The sequence below is a fragment of the Cryptotermes secundus genome, unplaced genomic scaffold (assembly GCF_002891405.2).
Source record: "Cryptotermes secundus unplaced genomic scaffold, Csec_1.0 scaffold1361, whole genome shotgun sequence".
Taxonomy (NCBI): Eukaryota; Metazoa; Arthropoda; class Insecta; order Blattodea; family Kalotermitidae; genus Cryptotermes; species Cryptotermes secundus.
Genome location: NW_019733337.1, coordinates 494,975 through 516,268, shown reverse-complemented (window position 1 = coordinate 516,268; position 21,294 = coordinate 494,975). Strand labels below are relative to the sequence as shown.

The following is a 21,294-nucleotide window of genomic DNA, read 5'->3' as shown; positions in this document are numbered from 1 at the left end:
TAAAATATGTGACTTAGCTGCACTTCTTTATAAACGACGTGAACTGATGTGGGATAGGATGAAAGTGGGTTTGCGTATGGGATCGTGTAGGTTTTTCTGATCCTATTGGGGAAATCCATTGACCCAGAAATTGATAGGGGCCATCTACACTGAAACAGATGTAGAATCACATTACACCCCACGGAAAATGTGAATAATTGCTATATTTACAGTTAAAATTTGGACAGACTATCTTCTGAATTCTAATATAACTGGATGGGCTGGAAGGCCATTTATGTAAAAAAAATTAAATTGGTTCTTTTCATTTTGATGTAATCACAGCTCCATATATAAAATAAATACATTATCAACATAACACCATTACATTTTACACAAAACGTGGCTCAAAATATTTTCTGTGCAATGTATCAGTAATGGCTTTTTTATCATTTAATCTTATTCTATGTGGTGAGTAATTACAATAACTGAATAGCATGTACTTCAAATTATTATTACTATTACTTATAGAATGTGTTGTTTGGCATCTAAATCCTGGAAATTTAATTTAAATTTACAAGGAGAACCAAACTGAAGGGTTCTGCAATGTGGTGCATTTACTTTCCACCATGTTAAGCTTCATGTTATTACAGTTTACGTGAGCAAAAATTGCAACACTTTGTCTATTCCATCTCACCTTTCTTCCTTCTCCCGTTTACTGTCACAGTTCTCAGTTCAATCATGAAGAGACTGATCCAAACAGATTTTTTTTTTAGTTTTTTCCACAATAAGATTCAAATGACAAGTTAAAACAAGGCAACACCTTGTCTGCTTCCATCCATTATACCCGATAAACAACACTACACAAACAGGACGACTAGATAATTATTATATGTAACTGTAATTAACAACAAACATAATTCCATATACAAACACATACAATGTGTGAGTAACGGTAGTCTTCTCCTCAAATAACATTTTAAAGGAATATAGTCATTTTAATTATATAACCATCTGTATCATTCCAATATTGACAAGTGTACATTAGAAAAACATTCAGAGTTTTCTTTAAAAACTTAAAATAAGTGACAACATTGTATGTCTCCTGAAGTATGGTCCATTTTTTGTGTATCTGTTCTTCACCTACAACATAGAAATCACATGATTAGCAATATATTTGGCCACTGTAACAAAATCTTCCAAAGTCATAAGCATATAACACTGCATTCTACCTACACATATGCAACTTTTTATTATTTATTGTCTATATAAACCACATAAAGTAAATCCCAAAAATAATTCCGAAACAAATATATATTCTATCAAAACAGATTATTCCATTTGTTACGACCTAATGTAATATTATTTGTCGTTTACCCTTGAAAAACATGCCTAACCATGTTTCCAGGTACCACACTATTTCTGAGACCAAAATGAGACCTGTACAAGCATATTTCCAGAATAAATACATTGATAATTCTACAAAACTGATGATATTGGTGATTACAAAAACCTAGTAAATTATCTGTTCTCATTACTTGATTCTCCTACATGATGATAAAACTGGTCTGACAGGACATCTAACCTCCTGTGTACTACCAAAAAAAAAAATAATTCTAGATACAATGAAAGGCCAAAAGAAGTAATTACAAGTCCGATCTCATTGTTTCTAGGTAGTTGTATCCTTCTGGCTTTCCAAGGTAGTAGAATATGGAAAAGAACAATGTAGGCATTAAATGTGCATAATGTATCAGCAATTTTTTTTATCTCTTCTGGTCTCAGTAATCTCATACAAGTCCATTCCCTTGCTTTTCAGACTGTGCATTTTGTTGTGCAAAATCTTGTGTGGTCTTCTTTGTCATTAAGATTTTTTCTGCACTTAAATTTAGACAGAACACAATTGGTACTTATATTTCAGCAACTGTCTACATTAATGCAAGTTCTGGTATCAGATCAGGTATCAGATTCAGTTAACCTTTTAGTTGGCCCATCAACTAGCAAGGCAACTTTGAAAAGACTGGTCAGTTTACAGGGTGGCCTCTTTGAGGACAAACTAGAGAACATATAATGTTGGTAGACATCCAACTGCAGTGTCTTCTGACCTCATTATTAAACAGGAGTATGGAACATGAAACAGAAATAAGTTTTTAAATGAATTCTGATATGCTGGTACAAATCTTGACACAAATATTTTGTCAGCATATCACAATTTTCAAATTTTGAAACAGAGGAAAAAACAGCAGGTATTTTCCACTTCCATGTTTTTCTTTTAGAGTTCTAATATTTTGTCAACCATAATGTGAGAATATGATGTTTTATCAGTGATTTAAAAGTTTATTCTCATCTAACATAATTATATCAAGTCATAATATGTGGTATCTAAACCCATACATCTCTCATACAAAAAAATATACAAGACAACAAAAATATTGTGCTTGTTACAACTATCTGTCATTTTATTGATCAGCACTTCAGTAAAAAAAGCTTAGTTCATAAATGTTATTAAAAAGTGAAAAACTGTTATTCTTTGTTATTGTATTTTTTCATAAAGTACAAATATCCCAACATTTCTGGAACCCCAAGGGGCATAGCATATTCCCCAAAATGGAATGTTTTTACCTTTCCCACATGGCACAACTTTCAAATACGGTGCAGCCAAATTGGAGAACAATTTCCCATACATGTGATTTTTTTCTAGAGTTATGTTGAGGGCACGCAGTAGTACCAGGAATTAATTGAATAATTTTCCTGGGGAGTAAAGCGCAGCAAGCGCGTAAAGCTGACAACCTTACCACCATCCGTGAGCCGACTGTCTAGATAATGTGGGAGCTTCAACATCTCACAACCCTAGGGGCCTTCACGGCCTGTTATAGGGATAGCTTTACTTCTTTTTACTTTACTTTTACCCTAAATATGTTAGCATTGCTGCTGCACTCTATGGCTTTCCAAAAGAGATGTGGTTTACAACTACACTTCTCAGACTAGTAATCCCAGAGTTAAATGAATTTTGTATGCTCTGAAATAGTTTTCTAGGTTGGAGTAGGGCCTCATTGGTCCATTGGTTATTCTGATGTCATGCCCCATTTGACCAGTATGACTAAATTCAAAGGATGCCGTATAACAGATATGGCAACTGAACAGTTCTGGTTCAGACACTACAGATATTACGATGGGTCACAACATATTACTGACACACATTACACACATTCGGCCCCGTCAAAAGAAATAATAAGAGGGACAACACGAACCATTGGTTTACAAATTTAAATAGAATCTTAACAAACTAACTTTAAATATTTTAAAGTATTGGAACAGCTGCTGTAATTGTAAAGACTTTAGATTTTACAGCCAATTGTATATTATTTATATTGTATGTATATATTTTAACTTTTAGAACATGTACTGTAATAGTGGCTTCTAACTGTATTGATGTAAAGGTGTCCCTTGATCTTAACCAGTCATACTGAACAGAACTATTTAACTTTTTCAGTAATATAATCTTTTAACTTTCCATGCATCTGTTTATGGTATTACTGTTCCTCTTCAAAAGTTGTAACAACTGGAACCTTATCATTCTGTTGTAGTACAATGTTTTAGTATTGCTGGGTACATTATAAAGATTACTAGAAAATTATTCCTAGTAGGTAGGAAATATGGCACACTGTATTGTTGTTGTTGTTATTATTATTATTATTATTATTATTATTATTATTGTTGTTGTTGTTGTTGTTGTCGATGCTGCTATTATTATTATTATTATTATTATTATTATTATTATTATTATTACCATTGTAAAAGGAAAGGAGAAAAGAGAATAATACCAGCAGCAGCACTGATACAGAATCTAAGTTTTGAACTTCTCATGGCAGTGACTGTTCAGATCGCTGTCTTCTCGCTGTGATGCCATGTAGTCTTGCTGGTGAGTACCACCATTCCACCATTTTGGAGGAACATACCTTCAACCTTTCTACATAACCCTACCCCCAAAAATAGAGAGCAAGAAGCAAAAAATAATAAAAAATAAAATATAAGTAAACATAAAACCACAAATGATACAACCAATTGCTACCACACACCAATGCAGTGAACAAATTAAAGATGGAAGAAAGAGACACAGATATGGCTTGAGCCATGGCAACTATGTTGAATGGAGACAGGACATACGACACAGTGATGCCATACCAAGATGTGCCGGCTGAAGAGCTACCATCCCCCAAATGAAAACTGCTGCCGTAAGCTCTGCGTTTTAGAATGTGGAAAGTACTACAATACAGACTGCAACACGAAGGACAAAATCACTGATCCCATAAACTGAAAAACACTACTGCACTTCATGCTCAATTCAATATTATATAAAATGGCATAAAAACCTCTCTAAAAAGATTTTTCTTTACCCTACTCAATTTTGTCCTGAAGACAGAGACAGCAACGTTCCTCTGAAACCTTAGAATCAACCTATAAGAATACACAGCATCACAGCCGAGATGACCATGAATCTGAATATGTGACCTGACAAACACAAATGCCATTCAATGAACAAAGTTGTGTAATGAGCAAAATGCACAATCCTTTCACATATAAGATATCAAAGGAACCTTATTAGTCAGTTTTGACGTGCATGTTATTTCCTGTAATTGTGAATTTCATACATCATTTCCATTCTACAATACAGAAACAGCACAACACTTTCAGCTGTACCACTTAACTTTCTAGCTACAGAGAGAACACAACAATCAGAATACAGGGCTATAATATCTACAGGGCTACACAATTAATTAAAATTAGGTACCATATTCAGTCATGAGAGCCACATGAAATGGGTTGCAAAATGATCATACGAGGTGGTATCAGAAAGTTCCCAGACTGATATTGCTGTAACTGCCTCACTGAAAGGAGACGAGAAGGGAGGCAAAGGTCACACTTCTGCAAGTCTATTGCATCTGTCTGCCACGTGACACCACTCTGTGAACACATATTGTTTTTACTTGAGTGCTATTTTGACTTTGTATCTCGTTTTCCCCCTCGTTGGTGTCTCCACCTTATCGTGGTGAGGGGGTTTGAGTATGCCAAGGACCCTGAGAGCTATACCAGCGGTAGCGTAGCTACTGACAGGGCCTCCCTTGCTGGACAGGTCAAAGGGTAGGCATCAGACGAAGAGAGACATCAAGAACTGATGCCGGAAGCAGCGTCATCAGTAGCGACTTGAAGCACAGAGCAAATGATGCTCGAGATGGTTCAAGTTCGTATAGGAGCAGGCGTGACCAGAGTGGTTTGAACGGCTGCTGTACTGCGATGTGGAAAGCAAATGGAAAAACTACCACATTATCACTTTTCCTGGATAGTCTCTTTCCAAAAACAGAGATACCATATATGCGAGATGTTTCCTCTGGAGGCAAAACAATCCGGAGGTAAACTACTCCCCCAATCGGATCTCCGGGGGGGAGTGTTTCTAGAGGAAATGTCATGCAGGCGTTACAACAAGAAAAAGTGCGAAGATCAGAAGAAACAGCATGGATACAAGATTGGAACATGGAATGTCAGGACCTTGAATCAAGCAGGAAAATTGGAGAATTTGAAAACGGAAATGCAGAAGAATGAAGTGTCTGTTCTAGGTGTCAGCGAAGTGCGGTGGAAAGGACAAGGTGAAATAAGAAGCGGTGATTATACAGTGTATTATTCCGGAGGTGAACGGGCTGAAAGAGGTGTGGCAATAGTGGTGCATAAAAGTGTAGTGAGGAGTGTTGTTAAGAAGATTGCTTGTAATGACAGAATTATTGCTCTGAAGTTAAAGGCAGAACCGGTAGATATACTGATTATACAAGTGTACATGCCAACATCAGAGTATGAAGACGATGAAGTGGAAAAAGTGTATGACACAATTGAAGAAATTCTTCAGGAAGATGGAAGAGGAGACACAAACAGCATCATATTGGGAGACTGGAACAGCATTGTTGGAGATGAACCATATCAGAATATTGTTGGATCACATGGACTAGGAAGACGGAATCACAGAGGTCAAATGCTTATTGACTTTTGTGAACGAAATGGATTGATTGTTACCAACACTTGGTTCAAGAAGCCAAAGAGAAGAATTTACACATGGAAGGCACCTGGGGATTGGAAGAGGCATCAGCTGGACTACATCCTTGTGAAACATCGATTCAGAAACAGTGTGAAGGATGTGAAGACGCTTCCTGGGGCAGACATTGACTCTGACCACAACTTGCTGGTTGCCAAGTTCCGAACCAGGTTGAAGAAAATTATAGGATTTCGAAAGCGCAGACCCAGATGGGATTTGGAGAAGTTATATGCTCAAAGACAAAGCGTGCAAGAGACTCTAGAAGAGAAACTCGGTGCAATTGAAGGTGAAAGCGGAAATGCTGAAGCGCAGTGGAACGATATAAAAGAATGCATGTTAGATACTATCAGTGATTTGGTAGGTAAAGTTGAGAAGATAGCAAGAAAACCATGGGTTACACAGGAGATGATGAGTAAAATGGAGGAGCGAAGGAAATGGAAGAATGTCAACAATGAAGAAGGCAGGAGGAAATACAGGAGACTGAGGAATGAATTGAAAAGAGCCACGGACAGGGCCAAAAAGGAATATCTTGAGAAGATATGTAATGAGATTATGGAATTTCAAAGAACAGGCCGTTATGATTTGATGTACATGAAGACAAAAGAACTAGGATGGAAAGAGAATCATGGGATTCAAAATGTTGGCATCGAAGACTCCCAGGGGAATAGAATAGTAGATCAGAGGCAAGTGCTGAAAATTTGGGAAAATTATATTTCAGAACTATATGATCGACCTAATCGGCCAGAAACCTTAGAAGTTGAACCGGAAGAAGAAGTAGATACAGACGAGAAAGGACCATATATTTTACAAAGTGAGGTGGAAAAAGCTATCAAGGAAATGAGGAAGGGAAAGGCTACAGGAGATGATGATGTACCTGGAGATGTGCTCAAGTTACTGGGAGAAGGTGGTTTGAAAACACTGACAAAACTAATGAACACCATATATGAAAGTGGAGAGTGGCCCAAGGACTTTACAGAAGTTACAATGATTGCCTTAAAGAAAAAGACAAAAGCTACAAAATGCAGCGACCATCGCACAATAAGTCTTATTGCACATACAGCAAAGATAATAGCAAAGATACTTAAAAGAAGAATTGAAAGGAAAATAGAGGATGTACTTGGAGAAGATCAGTTTGGATTTAGAAGAGGAAAAGGAACCAGGGATGCAATTGGGATGATGAGAATTATAGCGGAACGAACTTTGGAGATAGATGAAGAACTGTGTGTTTGCTTCATAGACTGGCAGAAGGCATTTGACCGGGTAAACTGGACCAAATTAATGCAGATCCTGAAAGAAACAGGTATCGATTGGCATGAAAGAAGATTGATTAGCAAATTGTACATGGATCAGAAAGTTAGAGTACGACTGGACAGGGGGGAGACAGGAAGTGTGCAGATTGGAAGAGGAGTTCGACAAGGATGCTGTTTATCACCAATTCTGTTCAACTTGTACAGCGAATGCCTTACCAAGGAAGCTCTGGATGGGCTCGGTGACTTCAAAGTAGGAGGGCAAATTATTCAAACTGTGAAATATGCAGATGACCTTGTGTTAATGGCTAAGGAAGAAACTGTGCTACAGGGCATGATTGATAGACTAATTGAAATTGGAAGGTGCTATGGCATGGAAATGAATGTGGAGAAAACAAAAGTAATGAAAATTTCGAGACAACCAACCCCAGTCACAATAAAGATAGACCAAAAACAAGTGGAGAATGTGAAATGTTTTAAATATTTGGGTAGCTTGTTAACAGATGATGGAAGGTGTACTTGTGAAATTAAATCCAGGATTGCCATGGCAAAAGCTGCATTTAGCAAGAAGAAGAATCTTTTTACCAGCAAATTGGACTTAAATTTGAGGAAGAAACTAGTGAAATGCTACATTTGGAGCATAGCTCTGTATGGGGCTGAAACATGGACACTTAGGGCAGTAGATCAGAAACATCTGGAAAGTTTCGAAATGTGGTGTTGGAGAAGAATGGAGAAGATCAGTTGGACCGATTATGTGAGAAATGAAGAAGTGTTAATTAGAGTCAGTGAGCAGAGGAATATCCTACATGAAATAAGAAAACGGAAGGCTAATTGGATTGGTCATGTTTTACGCAGAAACTGCCTTCTAAAAGAAGCTATCGAAGGAAAGATAGATGGGCGGATAGAAGTGACAAGAAGACGAGGAAGAAGACGTAAGAAGATGCTGGATGACCTTGGGGACAGAAGAGGATACTGTCATTTGAAGGAGAAAGCTCTAGATCGCATTAAGTGGAGGAATTGTTTTGAAAGAGACTGTGGACCTGTCGTCTTGACAGATTACTGATGATGATGATGATGATCTCGTTTTGTCTGCAATGATGGCAAAATCGAGCAACGTGTCTACATCAAGTTTTGCGTCAAGTTCAGTAAATCCACTACCAAAACCCCTGAAATGCTTCGTGAGGCTTTTGGAGAACATTCTTTAAACAGGAGAGATGTTTCTGAATGACATTCACGTTTCAAGGCTGGTCAAGTGTCAGCTGAAGATGAACATTAAAGGACACCAAGCACCGGCAGAACAAAAGAAAATGTTGAAAAAATCTGAGAACTCATCCACAATGATTGTTATGGAACAATCCATGAGATCACACACCGTTGGGATCAGTTATGGAGTTTGACAGGAAATCTGAACATGCACTGCACTGCTCCTTTATCATGACAATGCACCCACCCACACATCCCTGAAAACCACAGAGTTTGTGACTAAAAACAATATGATTATTGTTCCCCATCCTCCCCACTAACCGGACTTAGCCCCCTATGATTTTGCTTTGTTTTCAAAATTGAAACTGAAACTAAAGGAATGACATTTTGAAACAGTATCCAAAGGGAATCGCAAGCAGCACTCAACAGCAATAAGGAAAATAACTTCCATGGTGCTTTTGTAGCATGGAAAAAACGATGGGACCGCTGTATACGTTCCCAAGGAGACTGTTTTGAAGGAGATGGCAGCCAAAATTGAGTAAGTTATGCCAGCATTTCTTTTTTGACCTAGTCCGGGAACTTTCAGATGCACCTCGTACATATTGCAGTCATAATTACGTTTGCGACTATGGTTACTAACAGCAACTTCAATGTGCCATTCGTGGTAACATTAATGAAAACCAATGAAGCACTTTGTGACTGCATACATATACAAAGTTTTAAACATTTTCCCTTTTGTTTCTTCAGTCAACATTGCAAAGACATCCTACAAGAAACCAACAGCACTAATATCCGTAACTTACATTGAGAAAAATCATTGTCTTCACGTAAACAAATTAATTTATGCTATTTGTTTCAAATCCTGCATTGTTTCAAACCAGAGCCCAACAATGATAGAAGGCAGACAATACAGATCTCATTATTGTTCCTCTTGGTCACTTTAGAATCCAGTTGCGCCAAGCATAAATCGAATTTGTTCGAAGGATAACCAGAATGTGAGAGACCATGGAGCCATTCGAATCCACACAGGTAGGAACCCCTTGTACAGCGCAAATAATCCTTCGTTCTGAACAGTCTTCATGAGGCAGTCAACAGAAGATTTGTAGACCAGGCCACTACCAACAAAAAAAAAACAGTTTGCAATATAACATCTCTAATTCTCAGCTTGCTTTCCTCTCTTAATGAAATAAAGTAGACGTTTGAAATCAATATGCTGTCTGTGTGCCCTCCACTTCAACTTTTGATCTAGTTAACAGATTTTCACAAAATTTGGTATGAGTGTTGTGCTATTAGAGGCCATACTTCTTAATTTCCTAAGATCAGTAATAACAACAGACATGCAAACTTGTGAGGTGAATCAACAGTCACTTTGTTCAGAGTCCTAGTATCACTTTATTAATTTTTGCATGTACATGTTCTCGGTTACTTACTTTCCTTTACTATCTGTTGGCTGGTTCATAATTCTCGTCTTGACTACATCTGCTGGTGTGCCCATTGTGGCAGCTACGAGTCCTGCACATATGCTGTTCCAGTAAACAAAACTTATCAGTTATGATTCTACAAGGTGGTTCAAATATGATCGGGACTGATTTTTTGTAAACAAGCCGCACTGCGCAGCAGCTGTGAGACCTTGAGAGAGTGAAGCCACAACCTCCAACCTCCCTCCTGTTAGGGTTAGAACCTGTTCAGTCCTGTCTGGAAGTTGCTAGAGTGATGAGAGAACAGAAGGTACTGCGGAGCATGGAACAACACATTGTGATCAAATTCCTCATTGGAAAAAACGTCCAGTACACTTAAATTCACCACAGACTCCAACAACAGTATAGGGAAGAGTGTCTCTCACAGACCCATGTGTTTGAGTGGTGTAAGTGCTTCAGAGAGGGCAGAGACCACGTGGAGAATGAACCGCATGATCGTCGGCCGCGAACATCCGTCACCAAGCCAAACATTGATCGTGCAGACACGCTTATTCGTGAGAATAGGCGCATCACTATCAAGGAACTTGGAGTAAGATCCGATCCAAGCGGAAGACAGGTGGAAAGCGGGTAGCCTTCCTTCAAGACAATGCACACCCCCATATAGCCAAAACAATGGAAACCCTTCGGAAATTGAAATGGAACCTTCTGACACATCCACCGTACAGTCCCGATTTGGCCTCAAGTGATTTCTACCTGTTCGGAAGGCTCAGATCAGACTTGCAAGGCATGTGGTTTGTGGATAACGACACCGTCATCCAGACTGTTCGGGAGTGGATATGCCGCCAACCACAAGTTTTTTTGGGGGGGCATCAGGATGCTTCCAGAAAGTTGGAAAAAATGTGTTGACTCCAAAAGGGAGTACGTTGAAGACTGACATGTGCAAGTAAGTGTTTGGCAATTATGTTTTTTTTTTAAATCAGTCCCGGTCATATTTGAACCACCTAGTAGTTTATAGCCCATGGCATTCTGTCACTGATAATTTAGTATAAGGACAAGTTTCTTGGGAGAATGATTCATTACCTTTTAGTATCAAGGATTTTAAACCTCCTGCTACTAAACCCAGCTCAGGATAGGGACCAGTGGAAGGCTCTTGTGAACATGGTAATGAACCTTCAGGTTCCATAAAATGCTGGAAAATTCTTAACTTGCTGCAGATTTGGCTTCTCCTCAAGAAGGGCTCAGCTCCGTAAGTATGTAAATAAGTAAGTAAGCAAGCTACTATAAGTCTTGAGGCCATATCTTAAATCTGGGTTACATTTTATCAAGCAGGAATGGGGAACTCTCCTCTTGTGGGTTCAATGGGGCCAATGCCCATAATTTAACTATCAGCAATGATATTAGTATTGAAAGAAATGTGAGACTTGGCCAGATGGCTTGAGCATCATTGCTATATGTCAATACTGGTAAAGAGGTTTACAGGCAACAAATTATACTGGTCATCTGAGACTGTTCACTCATTAAGCAACTCAAATTAAACTTCAAAACTAAACTTAAATCCATCCAAATTTTGGAAGTGATATTTCCTCCATACACATACCATAATGCCATAAATATGTTCTTATGTAATTACTTCATGGCTGTTGCCCCATTACAGATGTAATGATTGCTCTGTCATGATCTGGTCACCACACTAACTTGTAAGAACAGGTTGCACTGAAGTACAAAGGGCTTTAACCCTTGCATACCCACATTTCTCAAGCACTGATATGCCAAACAGGCAAGATTATTTTGTCAGCATTTTTAGTTTTAGTATTTCTATTGTTATGGTCTGAATTTTGCCTAGAAATAAGGTTTGCAAAATAGCTTAGTAGGTATAGCAATGTTCTATGGGCTGGACAGCCAGGGTTCAATTCCCAGTAGGAGCAAAGCTATACTTCCATTTCCCCATATGTCTTCATGGTGTGGTGCTTAATTAATTAAGCACTTTATCTCTTTGTTTAACATTTCTTGAAGAGGCATGAAAAATCAAATGTTCAAAGAACAGGAGTACATTCAGCATCAGTGTAAAGACAAAATTTACCCCTTACTACACTTTGAGGCATTCAAGTATAAAAATAGAGAAAATGCAGTGAACTCACAATCTTGGGTTTTTCAAGAAACAGAAAATCACAGGTGCGTGTCAAAAACTGTCCAATATCATACCACAAAATTAAATCACCATACTACAGTTATTAAGTTATATAACAACACAGTTTCAACTGCACAGGTTATATAAAGATAATCGTGAACGGATTTTAGGAAAGGATGGGTTTGGAATGAGGTCATGGGATATTTCGAAGGCAGTATTCTGAATCTGCTTTGAGAGGAGCAGAAAATAATGGATGGATTTGGTAACTATGCCCACACCAGTAAAGCATATCCTTCAGTTCTAATTCCTACCTGGACAAGATATGTGTGAAGTGATTGTCAGTGAGTGACGTATGTGTAAGAATGAACCTCTTAGCTGTGTCATACGTGGTTAAATCTCCGAGGTTTACCAGTGCTGCCCTCTGTACGTTAGGTATTGAACCTTTCCATAGTCCTCTCACCCCACCTCTGGCTAGAATCTGTGAGAAAGCATCCCATGGGCTGTGCACCCTACAAAGAAAATTCAGCCTTAAAATGGTAAACTTATACTATTTGTCAAAATACAAGACCGTTAACATACAACACTTATTTATTGGCCCTGCCAGTAAACTATGCAGGGAGCTAGGATAGTTCAGTCACTATACTCTTTAGCTACAGGCTCGAAGACTGAAGAATCTGGATTTGATTCCTGGCAGGAGCAAGAAATTTTTCTCTTCTCCACAGTATCCAGAACAGCTCTGGGACTCACCCAGCCTCCTATCCTTTTTTTCTCAGGGGTAAAGTGGCTAGGGCTAGTGCTACCATTAAGTATGCCTCAAGCTATATCTGCACTCCCCTGTAAGTCTTTGTGGTCTGTAGCTAAATTAAACATAGTAAAGTAAAAGTAAAGGTATCCCGTAACAGGCCGTGGAGGCCCATAGGGTTGTGAGATGTTGAGGCTTCCATATTTTCTAGACAATCAGCTCACAGATGGCAGTAAGGTTGTCAGTCTCACGCGCCAGCCACCGTTACTCCCCAAGAAGATTCCTGGTACTCATTTCTGTTAGCGGCTGAGTCAACCACGGGGCCATAGTGCGGCTGGAAGGATTAGGTTCATTGAAAAAATTCTAAGCACAGGGAGAACTTTACCTTTCATTATTGATGCAGTTTAACAAGGTCAGCTGTGATAAGACATACTGCCACAAACTCCACTGTATCTATTATCATCACAGCTCCTACTCATTTGAAAAGTGACAAATATTACCTTCAAGTAGAATTATTTTGAAGATTACTGTTTTCTCGGATGTGATACCATGCAAAGCAGAAGGTGATTATCAATGGAGAAACCTGATGTCTCCATCTTCAGGGTAGAAGAATCAGTCAATCTAGGGAAAAAGTGGTACAAATATAGGAAAAGAAGGACTGCACGTTGAGTGAAACAACTCCATTAGCAAACCAGCCACTTCCCATTATTTCCCATCAATCTACTCATGGTCATGATTCCAGCCCCTCTTTCACTGTATCATACCATTTTCCCCCATTTGGCTTACTCTTCCACTGCAGAACATTCCTCCTAAACACCAGTAATGATCTACCAGACTACATGGTAGAACATCCAAGAAGACTGTACTCTTCGTCTTATATAGTGTGGGTACTGAAATCAAGACAGTTACAGTGGGCTGGACATGGAGGGTAATAAGGACCAGAAGGGGGAACAAGAAATGTACACCAAACTTTGATTAAAGATAGAAAAAGATCACTTGGGATACTGAAAAGATGAGAAAATAACAACAAAAAAGACACCTAAACTAACCCGAACACAACGAGAAGAGAATGAATAATGAAGTTTCTTGTTACATAATTTCCTGCATTCTTTTTACTTCATTCCTTTTTCATCCAACATTTTCAATGTCTGCATTCTATTGTGTTCCTTGTATTCTTACTTCCGGCTAAGGGTGATATGAACAGGATAAGGTTAAAAGAAATACACTGTTTAAGACCTAAAATTACTAGAATTCCCAGCCACATACATGATGCATATTGTCTAGAAAATTTGCGAGTCTCGACATCTCACAACCTTACATGCTTACAGTCTGTTACAAGGACAGCTTTACCTTTTATATCATAATCTGATCTTATTTAATGCATTGTATCACATTACAAACCTTGGCGGCTTCCCTAGTAACCTCCTCTTTCCTTCCATTTGTATCTGTACTTTAATAAGATCCGTGGGGCTTGCGAAAAACTGGGCCAGTGCACCTGAAGTCACCCCACTCATGGCAGACTTCCTGAAGGACAACATAAATTTTACAGAAAAAAGGGTTACACTTACTCTTACAAGGGACCCATAATCTACATGCCTTTTTAACAAATTATAAATATCACAACCATGCTTCAATACACTGTACATGTGCTGTGGAATGCTGTCAATTCACTTCTGTTCTCTATTTATTAATAACCTGATTCAATAGGCTAATGAATGATTACAGAGTAGGCATGAGTAAAAAATAAACAGCACAAACAAATAATGATTCCATAAAGATCTGTGATGATGACCAGTTCATTACAGCTACATTATGTTGGAACATCATGTTCCTCTATGAGACCCAACAGACTAGAATCCCTTCCTGCCTTACACTCAATGATGGATACAGATTTATTTATAGAACACACTATATCAAACATATACCAGATAATAAGGGGGCACGCAGTAATCTAGTTGGTTGAGGCACTATGCTACAAACCGGAAGGTCGCGGATTCAAGGAGGTGGATTTTTTTTATTTACCTAGTCCTTCCAGCCACACTATGGCCTGGGGGCAATTCTGCCTCTAACAGAAATGAGCATCAGGAATCTTCCTGGGGAGGTAAAGGACGGTCAGCATGTAAGGCTGACAACCTCACCGCCATCTGTGAGCTGAATGTCTACAGAAAATGTGGGAGCCTCGACATCTCACCATTCTATGGGCCTTCACAGCCTGTTGCAGGGATAGCTTTAGCTTTTTACCTTTTTACCTTTTACATCAGATAATAATGTCCAACATAGTAATACTCATACAGCAGACGAGGGTAGGTGTGAGAATGCAGTTATTATGAACTGGGGGACAGATCTGAGTTTCACTCATATCAGCAGCATATAATTCCTTACACTTACCACAAGGGGAAAAAACCATCAGGTTCCTTCTTCAAAACTTTATCTCGTAACGTTTCGTAACTGACAATGCGAATACCAGAATATATCACATGCCTATAAATGGCAGGTGTAATGCCCTGCCACAATTTGAGAAACCCTTCTTCCTTTGCAATACCCAACGCAGTTTGTACCATACCTCGATATGGTGTAGACTAAAACAAAGAAATGTCAACCATTAAAACTCTTCTAAGTTTGAAATTTGAGGCTTCCTTAGCAATGAGTACTGACATTACTGTCTTCTGAAATGCAATGCCTTGTGGCATGGCAGATAAGTGCCAACATTCCTGATGAATTACAGGCTCCATCTTCTGTGGCAAAGTATTCCTCCCAAAATTCAAATATTTCATAAAGGTTATTTCTTACTGAAAACTGTCACAACACAACAATCAATAATACATGTAAGTAGCTCTAAGAGATACTTTTGCTACATGTTTCAGCCTTCAAAAGGCCATCATCAAGCAAATACATTAAACTTTTCGTTATTGAATTGCATGCCAATTATAGGATACAGTACTAAACTTCCAAGTGCATACAATGGTATAAACTGATATGAGTAAATATATAAGATATAAATTACAATAAAAGTTTAAGTCTTAAAATAACCAGATACATAGTCAAAAGTACAGTTAAAAGTTGTATATGTGTTGGCAGTTGTAATTTTAATATATGTAATGTTTACACGGACATATTATATACACAATGGCTGATGTAGTGTTCAGAGGCGCACTGTTATGTTGTATGTTATTATTTAATATTTGATATTATTTGACGGGCGACTCAATGGTGTAAATGTCCTATCTGATAGAGAGATAGACGATGGCCTTTTGAAGGCCGAAACATCTAGCAAAAGTATCTCCTAGAGCTACTTACACATATTACTGATTGTTGTGTTGTGACGGTTTTCAGTAAGAAATAATATATGATACATAACAGGATGAATTCACTGAAAATTTCATAAAGGTGTTTGATAAAACCTAACTTCAGGGAACTGAGCCCTTCTTGAGAAGCCACTAGTTGTGCAGCTACTCAAGAACTTCCCAACATTTTATGGAACCCGAAGGTTCATTACCATGTTATTTATCCAAAGAATCCACCCAAAGTCCTTTCTGACATTTCTTAACAAGTATATATTTACAGTGGGGAGATGTTAGCCTCATGTACAAAGCCCAAGCTGGAGGACCACCCTTTGTCAGCTATCCACAACTGCTCATTCAATATGTTCACAGCTATCCTCTAGAAGAGATGTCAAAGAATGTAAAGAACAAAGATATAATACTAAAGATGCAATCATAATATAATAGCAAATATGTAAAATCTGTGATGAAACACTTCAGGCAGTATGACTGTATGGCATATTACAAAGATGGAAGCCTACTGTGAGAAGCTGGGAAACAGTTAACATCCTCGGCTGTAGGACTAAGATGTACACTTCAAGTTCAATACTTACATTCATACTGGCATGTTTGGTTGCAGCTAGTTCTCCCTGAATCTGAAGTCGTGTTTTTGTAAGATCCAAGGGATAAGTAACTGGAATATAGAACAGTAAATGTCACAAACACAAACCAAATGAATTGTTCTGAACTATACAGATGACTAAAGTCTGTTCACAAAGAAAAAAGAACATTTAAACAAAAAAAAATGTATTATTTTAACAATTTGTATAAGTTTTCACAGCCTAGAACTGAATGTGAGTCAGTAAAGAACCCCCAATGTTCAAGACTTCATGTGTTCACAGTGAGTAAGGATTCATATTGTTGTTTTCTTGCTGAGGGGATATGTGCCTATAAAAAGTTGGTGCACACCTACCAGACAATTTATATCATAATCCACATGATCACATTATGAACTGTATGTAATACAACGCAACTGCAAACAGATATCAATTATCATAATGCTCTGATGCTCTTTATTATGAAAACTTGTACAAAGCCCACTGAAATCTCAATGGGGATTTGTTACCAACAATGTGTGTCAAATAAATGTAACCTCAATAACTGCAAAAGTTGGCAAGACATACATTTATACTAAAATAGTAACTTGGCAAAATAACAGTATTCACTAGCTGGTGCCACTAACTGCAGGATAGTCTTTTTTCCAGAGGTGGAAGACATAACAGCAGATAACAAGCATCTGTTCACAACAACCTGTGAATGCACATAACAACGGGATGATAGGAGAACAAGTGCTAAAATTTATGTACAATAATCATCGAAAACAAATAAATATATATGAGCGGATTTGAGGTTCTCACTGTGCTGAACACTATGGGTTCTCATACAGTACAGTTCTGAGAGTGCCCAACATTTCAGAGGAGCATACAAGCAGTTTGCCACCTGCTCAGAGGAGCATATAAGCAGTTTGCCACCTGCTCAGAGGAGCATATAAGCAGTTTGCCACCTGCTCAGAGGAGCATACAAGCAGTTTGCCACCTGCTCAGAGGAGCATACAAGCAGTTTGCCACCTGCTCAGATGAGCATATAAGCAGCCTGTCACCTGCTTCTGCTCATTCTTCCTTGACTTACATTTTGACCCTGAAGATGGAGTTATACATCTTAGAAATGTAATGCTCTCACCGAACTACATGGTGATACAACCCAAAAGACTGCAATCTTCAAAATTCACACAGCTTTTTGATGTTACTGTAAGTGGCACATATAGTTACTGCTGTGCTTGAAAGGTTAAACGTAAAATAAATATTAATGGAGACAATTAAGTGACAAAAATTTATCCCTGCTTCAAATGTGTATTATAGTAAAGGCTTGTTCTACACCATAATGATTACTGTTGTGGCAATGTCTCAATAGTAAACAGATCAACAAAGAAACAACATAGCCGATGTATTTTTCATGATGACAGCATTTTAACGAAAAGGACGTGACAGAACTCAAGGTTTCTGGCATATCTGAACAACCAATTAAAAAACTCATAGCACGCAAGCTGACTGAGATGCTGATGCTTTGGACTTTCAGGAGATGCCCTGTTCAGATCTTTGCCAGACACTGACTAACCTCACTAAGGTTTTTCATCACTTTCCTCATACCCTCCAGTGATACGCTATTGGATAACATGTCAAGTTTTGTCACAGTCACTTCATTCCACATTATGTCGAATTCAATATCAACTTATTGCCCTACCATTCAATTTTTTATATAGTCAAGAGCTACTTCACGATAGTATTGTTAAATAAACAATACACAAATGACTCACTCCTATTTACCATATCTGCATCATTCTGAAGGGGTTAAAAACACTCCATTTATAAACCCAGTCAGTAAATATAACATTTCATTCTAGATAGTCCATATTGAGTGTGGAATGTGTACACACTGAACCCATGTATGCTGGCTTTGTACCTTACCATCTGCAGACCACATGTATAGGGTTTATGACCAAAGAACTGCACAATTAAAGTATGGCACAATTTCTTCCTATCCAGTACCTACAGATTCAAAATTCATACTCATTAAACATTAGCAATTATCTGAACAAGCAAGGATTGGGGTCTCTACAGTCATGCTTATGAAGATTATGGGATGTGATGCCATGTAGTCTGGTATACTGTTACCATTCCATATGAACCTACTGCCTCCATCTTCATGGTAGAGAAATATGAACAACACAACAAAAAAAGTTACACAGAAATATGAAATTGAAAAAAGACTAGAATGGGGCTCCGATTATATTCCAGAAAAGAAAAATACTATAACAGTACCAAATAAACAAATCAATCGAACAATCAATCTATAAAGCCTCTTACACTAAGTTGGATGGGATCTTATGAAACTGTAATAGCACTCTGCTGTATCCCAGCGTTAGACATTTGTTCAGTTTCATGTCACTGTTATTAACTGTTCCGATCGCTTATTTAATAATGCTGTCGGAAGTTAGATTATATAGCAATACATGATAGGATAATTAATGATTAATGAAGTGGAAAGGATGTTGGTGCCATCTAATCTGAGGTATTATCCTGGCATCAGCCTTAAGGGACAGTAAAATAGCCACTTGGAAGATGAAGAATGATGTGGAGTGAAACATTAACATGAAATTTATAGGATTGTGAGGATTTGGTGGGGAGATGAAACTGGATGAGGATCATGCCAAATGGCAGGATTTGGTATTAGCGTTGTTCAGCCTTTCTGACCTGTTACCAGAGAAGAAGTTGATTATCTAGTAATTCTGTGGCCCTTCAAGTACTGAGAAGTCTGGCCCCACGTGTGAATTACTTTCCTGCTGTTCTACATCTTGTGTGAATAAAAACATACCTCCAAAGCCAACAGCGAATTCGCCCTTTACATAAACTGAACTACTAAAAAAATGACAAAATACTTCAGACGAATTTTTATGGTGATATAAACCTTAAATCCAAATACACTCGCTTTTATTTATTATGTCTATAAAAATTATAAAAATGTGCCACCACAAAAAATTATATACACCTGACTGAATACATGATTATTATTTTTGACAATAATTACACGGAAGTTAATTTATATACATCCTTACCCACTTCTGCTATACTCGCTGCAATAACTGATACACAGTAAGTGCACCAAAATGTATCAGCATAATTTGTTTTAAGGGGAACTGGTACTGGAGAAGCCACCATTCTGCGATGTTCATGTAATATTATATACCCTTATTCAAAGCTGAAACATTATACAAATACATAAAATTTAATTAACGTTTGGTTACGTTCATTTTGTCTGGGGAGGTTAGTAGCCTATCAGCTGATTGCATTCATTACAAATAAAAACAATTAGTAACTGCAGGGGCCGAGGAGGCCCAGCCCTTAATACATTCATTCATTCAACTGCTATTTAAGGATCGTGAGGTAGGCAAGTGAACTAAAAATTACAATTCTAAAAATCGAATGAAAGAAAACTTATCATGCCCACCCTACTTCGACTTCCTTATTATTCGTCCATTATGGTCGATTGCGACCGCGACGGTAGAGGAGCCTTTGCAGCTTTGCAGAATGAAAATCAAAATGATCAAAATAACCTTAGGATTAGACCGAAACTGATTAATAGCAAATAGGAATGAGAACATCGAGGAATAAACTACGCCGAAAATAGACTTATAGGTAATCCGTGATAGTGTACGGAACGTTTCTTCATGGCTAGTAATGCAGACCTACGAGATAATTTTCATATTGAAAATTTAAGACATCAGATATAATTTAAAAATTCCAGATTTTCGACGATTTTCTCCTAAACGGGGAAACTGGAGTGATTAAAACGATTAACGCTACGTCTCAGACAGCTGCCAATAATGTCTATAGCAGAATATATTGAATCATGGTTTGTAATAACGTACTGTAATCGTATAAGCAAGGATTACTCATACGGGAACTAGGAAGCAGCTGTGTTTGTTTTTAAACAATTGTTTGCTTATAATAATTATGGCAGTGATTTTAGCTTGAACTGGCAGCGACATAGGAATATAACATAACTGAATCTGAAATATCCCCCAAAACTACCTGAAATGTATTACAATATAAAGACATATATAACCTTTTCGAGTACTGGACGAGTATGAATATGAGGGGTGGGGCATAAAACTGGCCCTAACAATGCGACCTTCGATGAAGTATTGTGCTTTGCGAGTTCTGTAACATAGCATGCTAATAATTTTTATTGGGTGAAATTGTAAATACGTGAAAGCAGTAATGACAATGATGTAACAAGCCTGAAAAGCAATATTTATATTTATATTTACCTGCAGTTAACCTAACAAAATACAGTAAAGGTGCGTATATATCAGGTATTAAAAGTTTTTAATCATCTTCCTCAAGCAATAGAAATGTTGGCTACTGATGAGAGAGGTCTTAAATCTGCATTGAAGAGGTTCTTATATTATCATTCTTTTTATTCCATGAATGAATATTATCAACATAATTGGTCATAAGTGTGTAAAGTTGTAATGTATTTAAATCAGTTACTATAGGTAATTTATATAAAATTGTATTAATTCAAGTTTTATAGTAAGTTGTTTTTAAATTATATTTGTTAATTAAGACCTTATTAAATTTTTTACTTTATATTGTTTTTGTTGGTTGATTAAGTGACTCA

At 37.7% G+C, this 21,294-nt stretch overlaps 1 protein-coding gene across 4 annotated transcripts; it reads right to left on the bottom strand.

The window, feature by feature from the left end:
- Positions 1-948: 948 nt before the first annotated feature.
- Positions 949-21,148, bottom strand: LOC111868096 (mitochondrial uncoupling protein 4). Of its 4 annotated transcripts, XR_002843454.2 has the most exons (9): positions 20,119-21,147; positions 19,727-19,869; positions 16,668-16,747; positions 15,182-15,372; positions 14,195-14,317; positions 12,363-12,560; positions 9,936-10,028; positions 9,309-9,620; positions 949-1,119 (listed from the first exon to the last, which is right to left on the bottom strand). XR_002843454.2 is itself a non-coding variant. In XM_023858480.2 (8 exons), exons 2-8 carry the CDS (start codon positions 19,827-19,829, stop codon positions 9,446-9,448), a joined length of 963 nt encoding a protein of 320 aa, XP_023714248.1. In that variant the 5' UTR covers positions 19,830-19,869; positions 20,119-21,147; the 3' UTR covers positions 8,433-9,445. The 4 variants fall into 4 exon arrangements, 3 of the variants coding, with proteins under 3 accessions (XP_023714248.1, XP_023714250.1, XP_023714251.1); XM_023858480.2 differs by lacking the exon at positions 949-1,119 and having other exon boundaries at positions 8,433-9,620; XM_023858482.2 differs by lacking the exon at positions 949-1,119 and having other exon boundaries at positions 8,433-9,620; positions 20,124-21,147.
- Between the last annotated feature and the right edge of the window lie 146 nt (positions 21,149-21,294).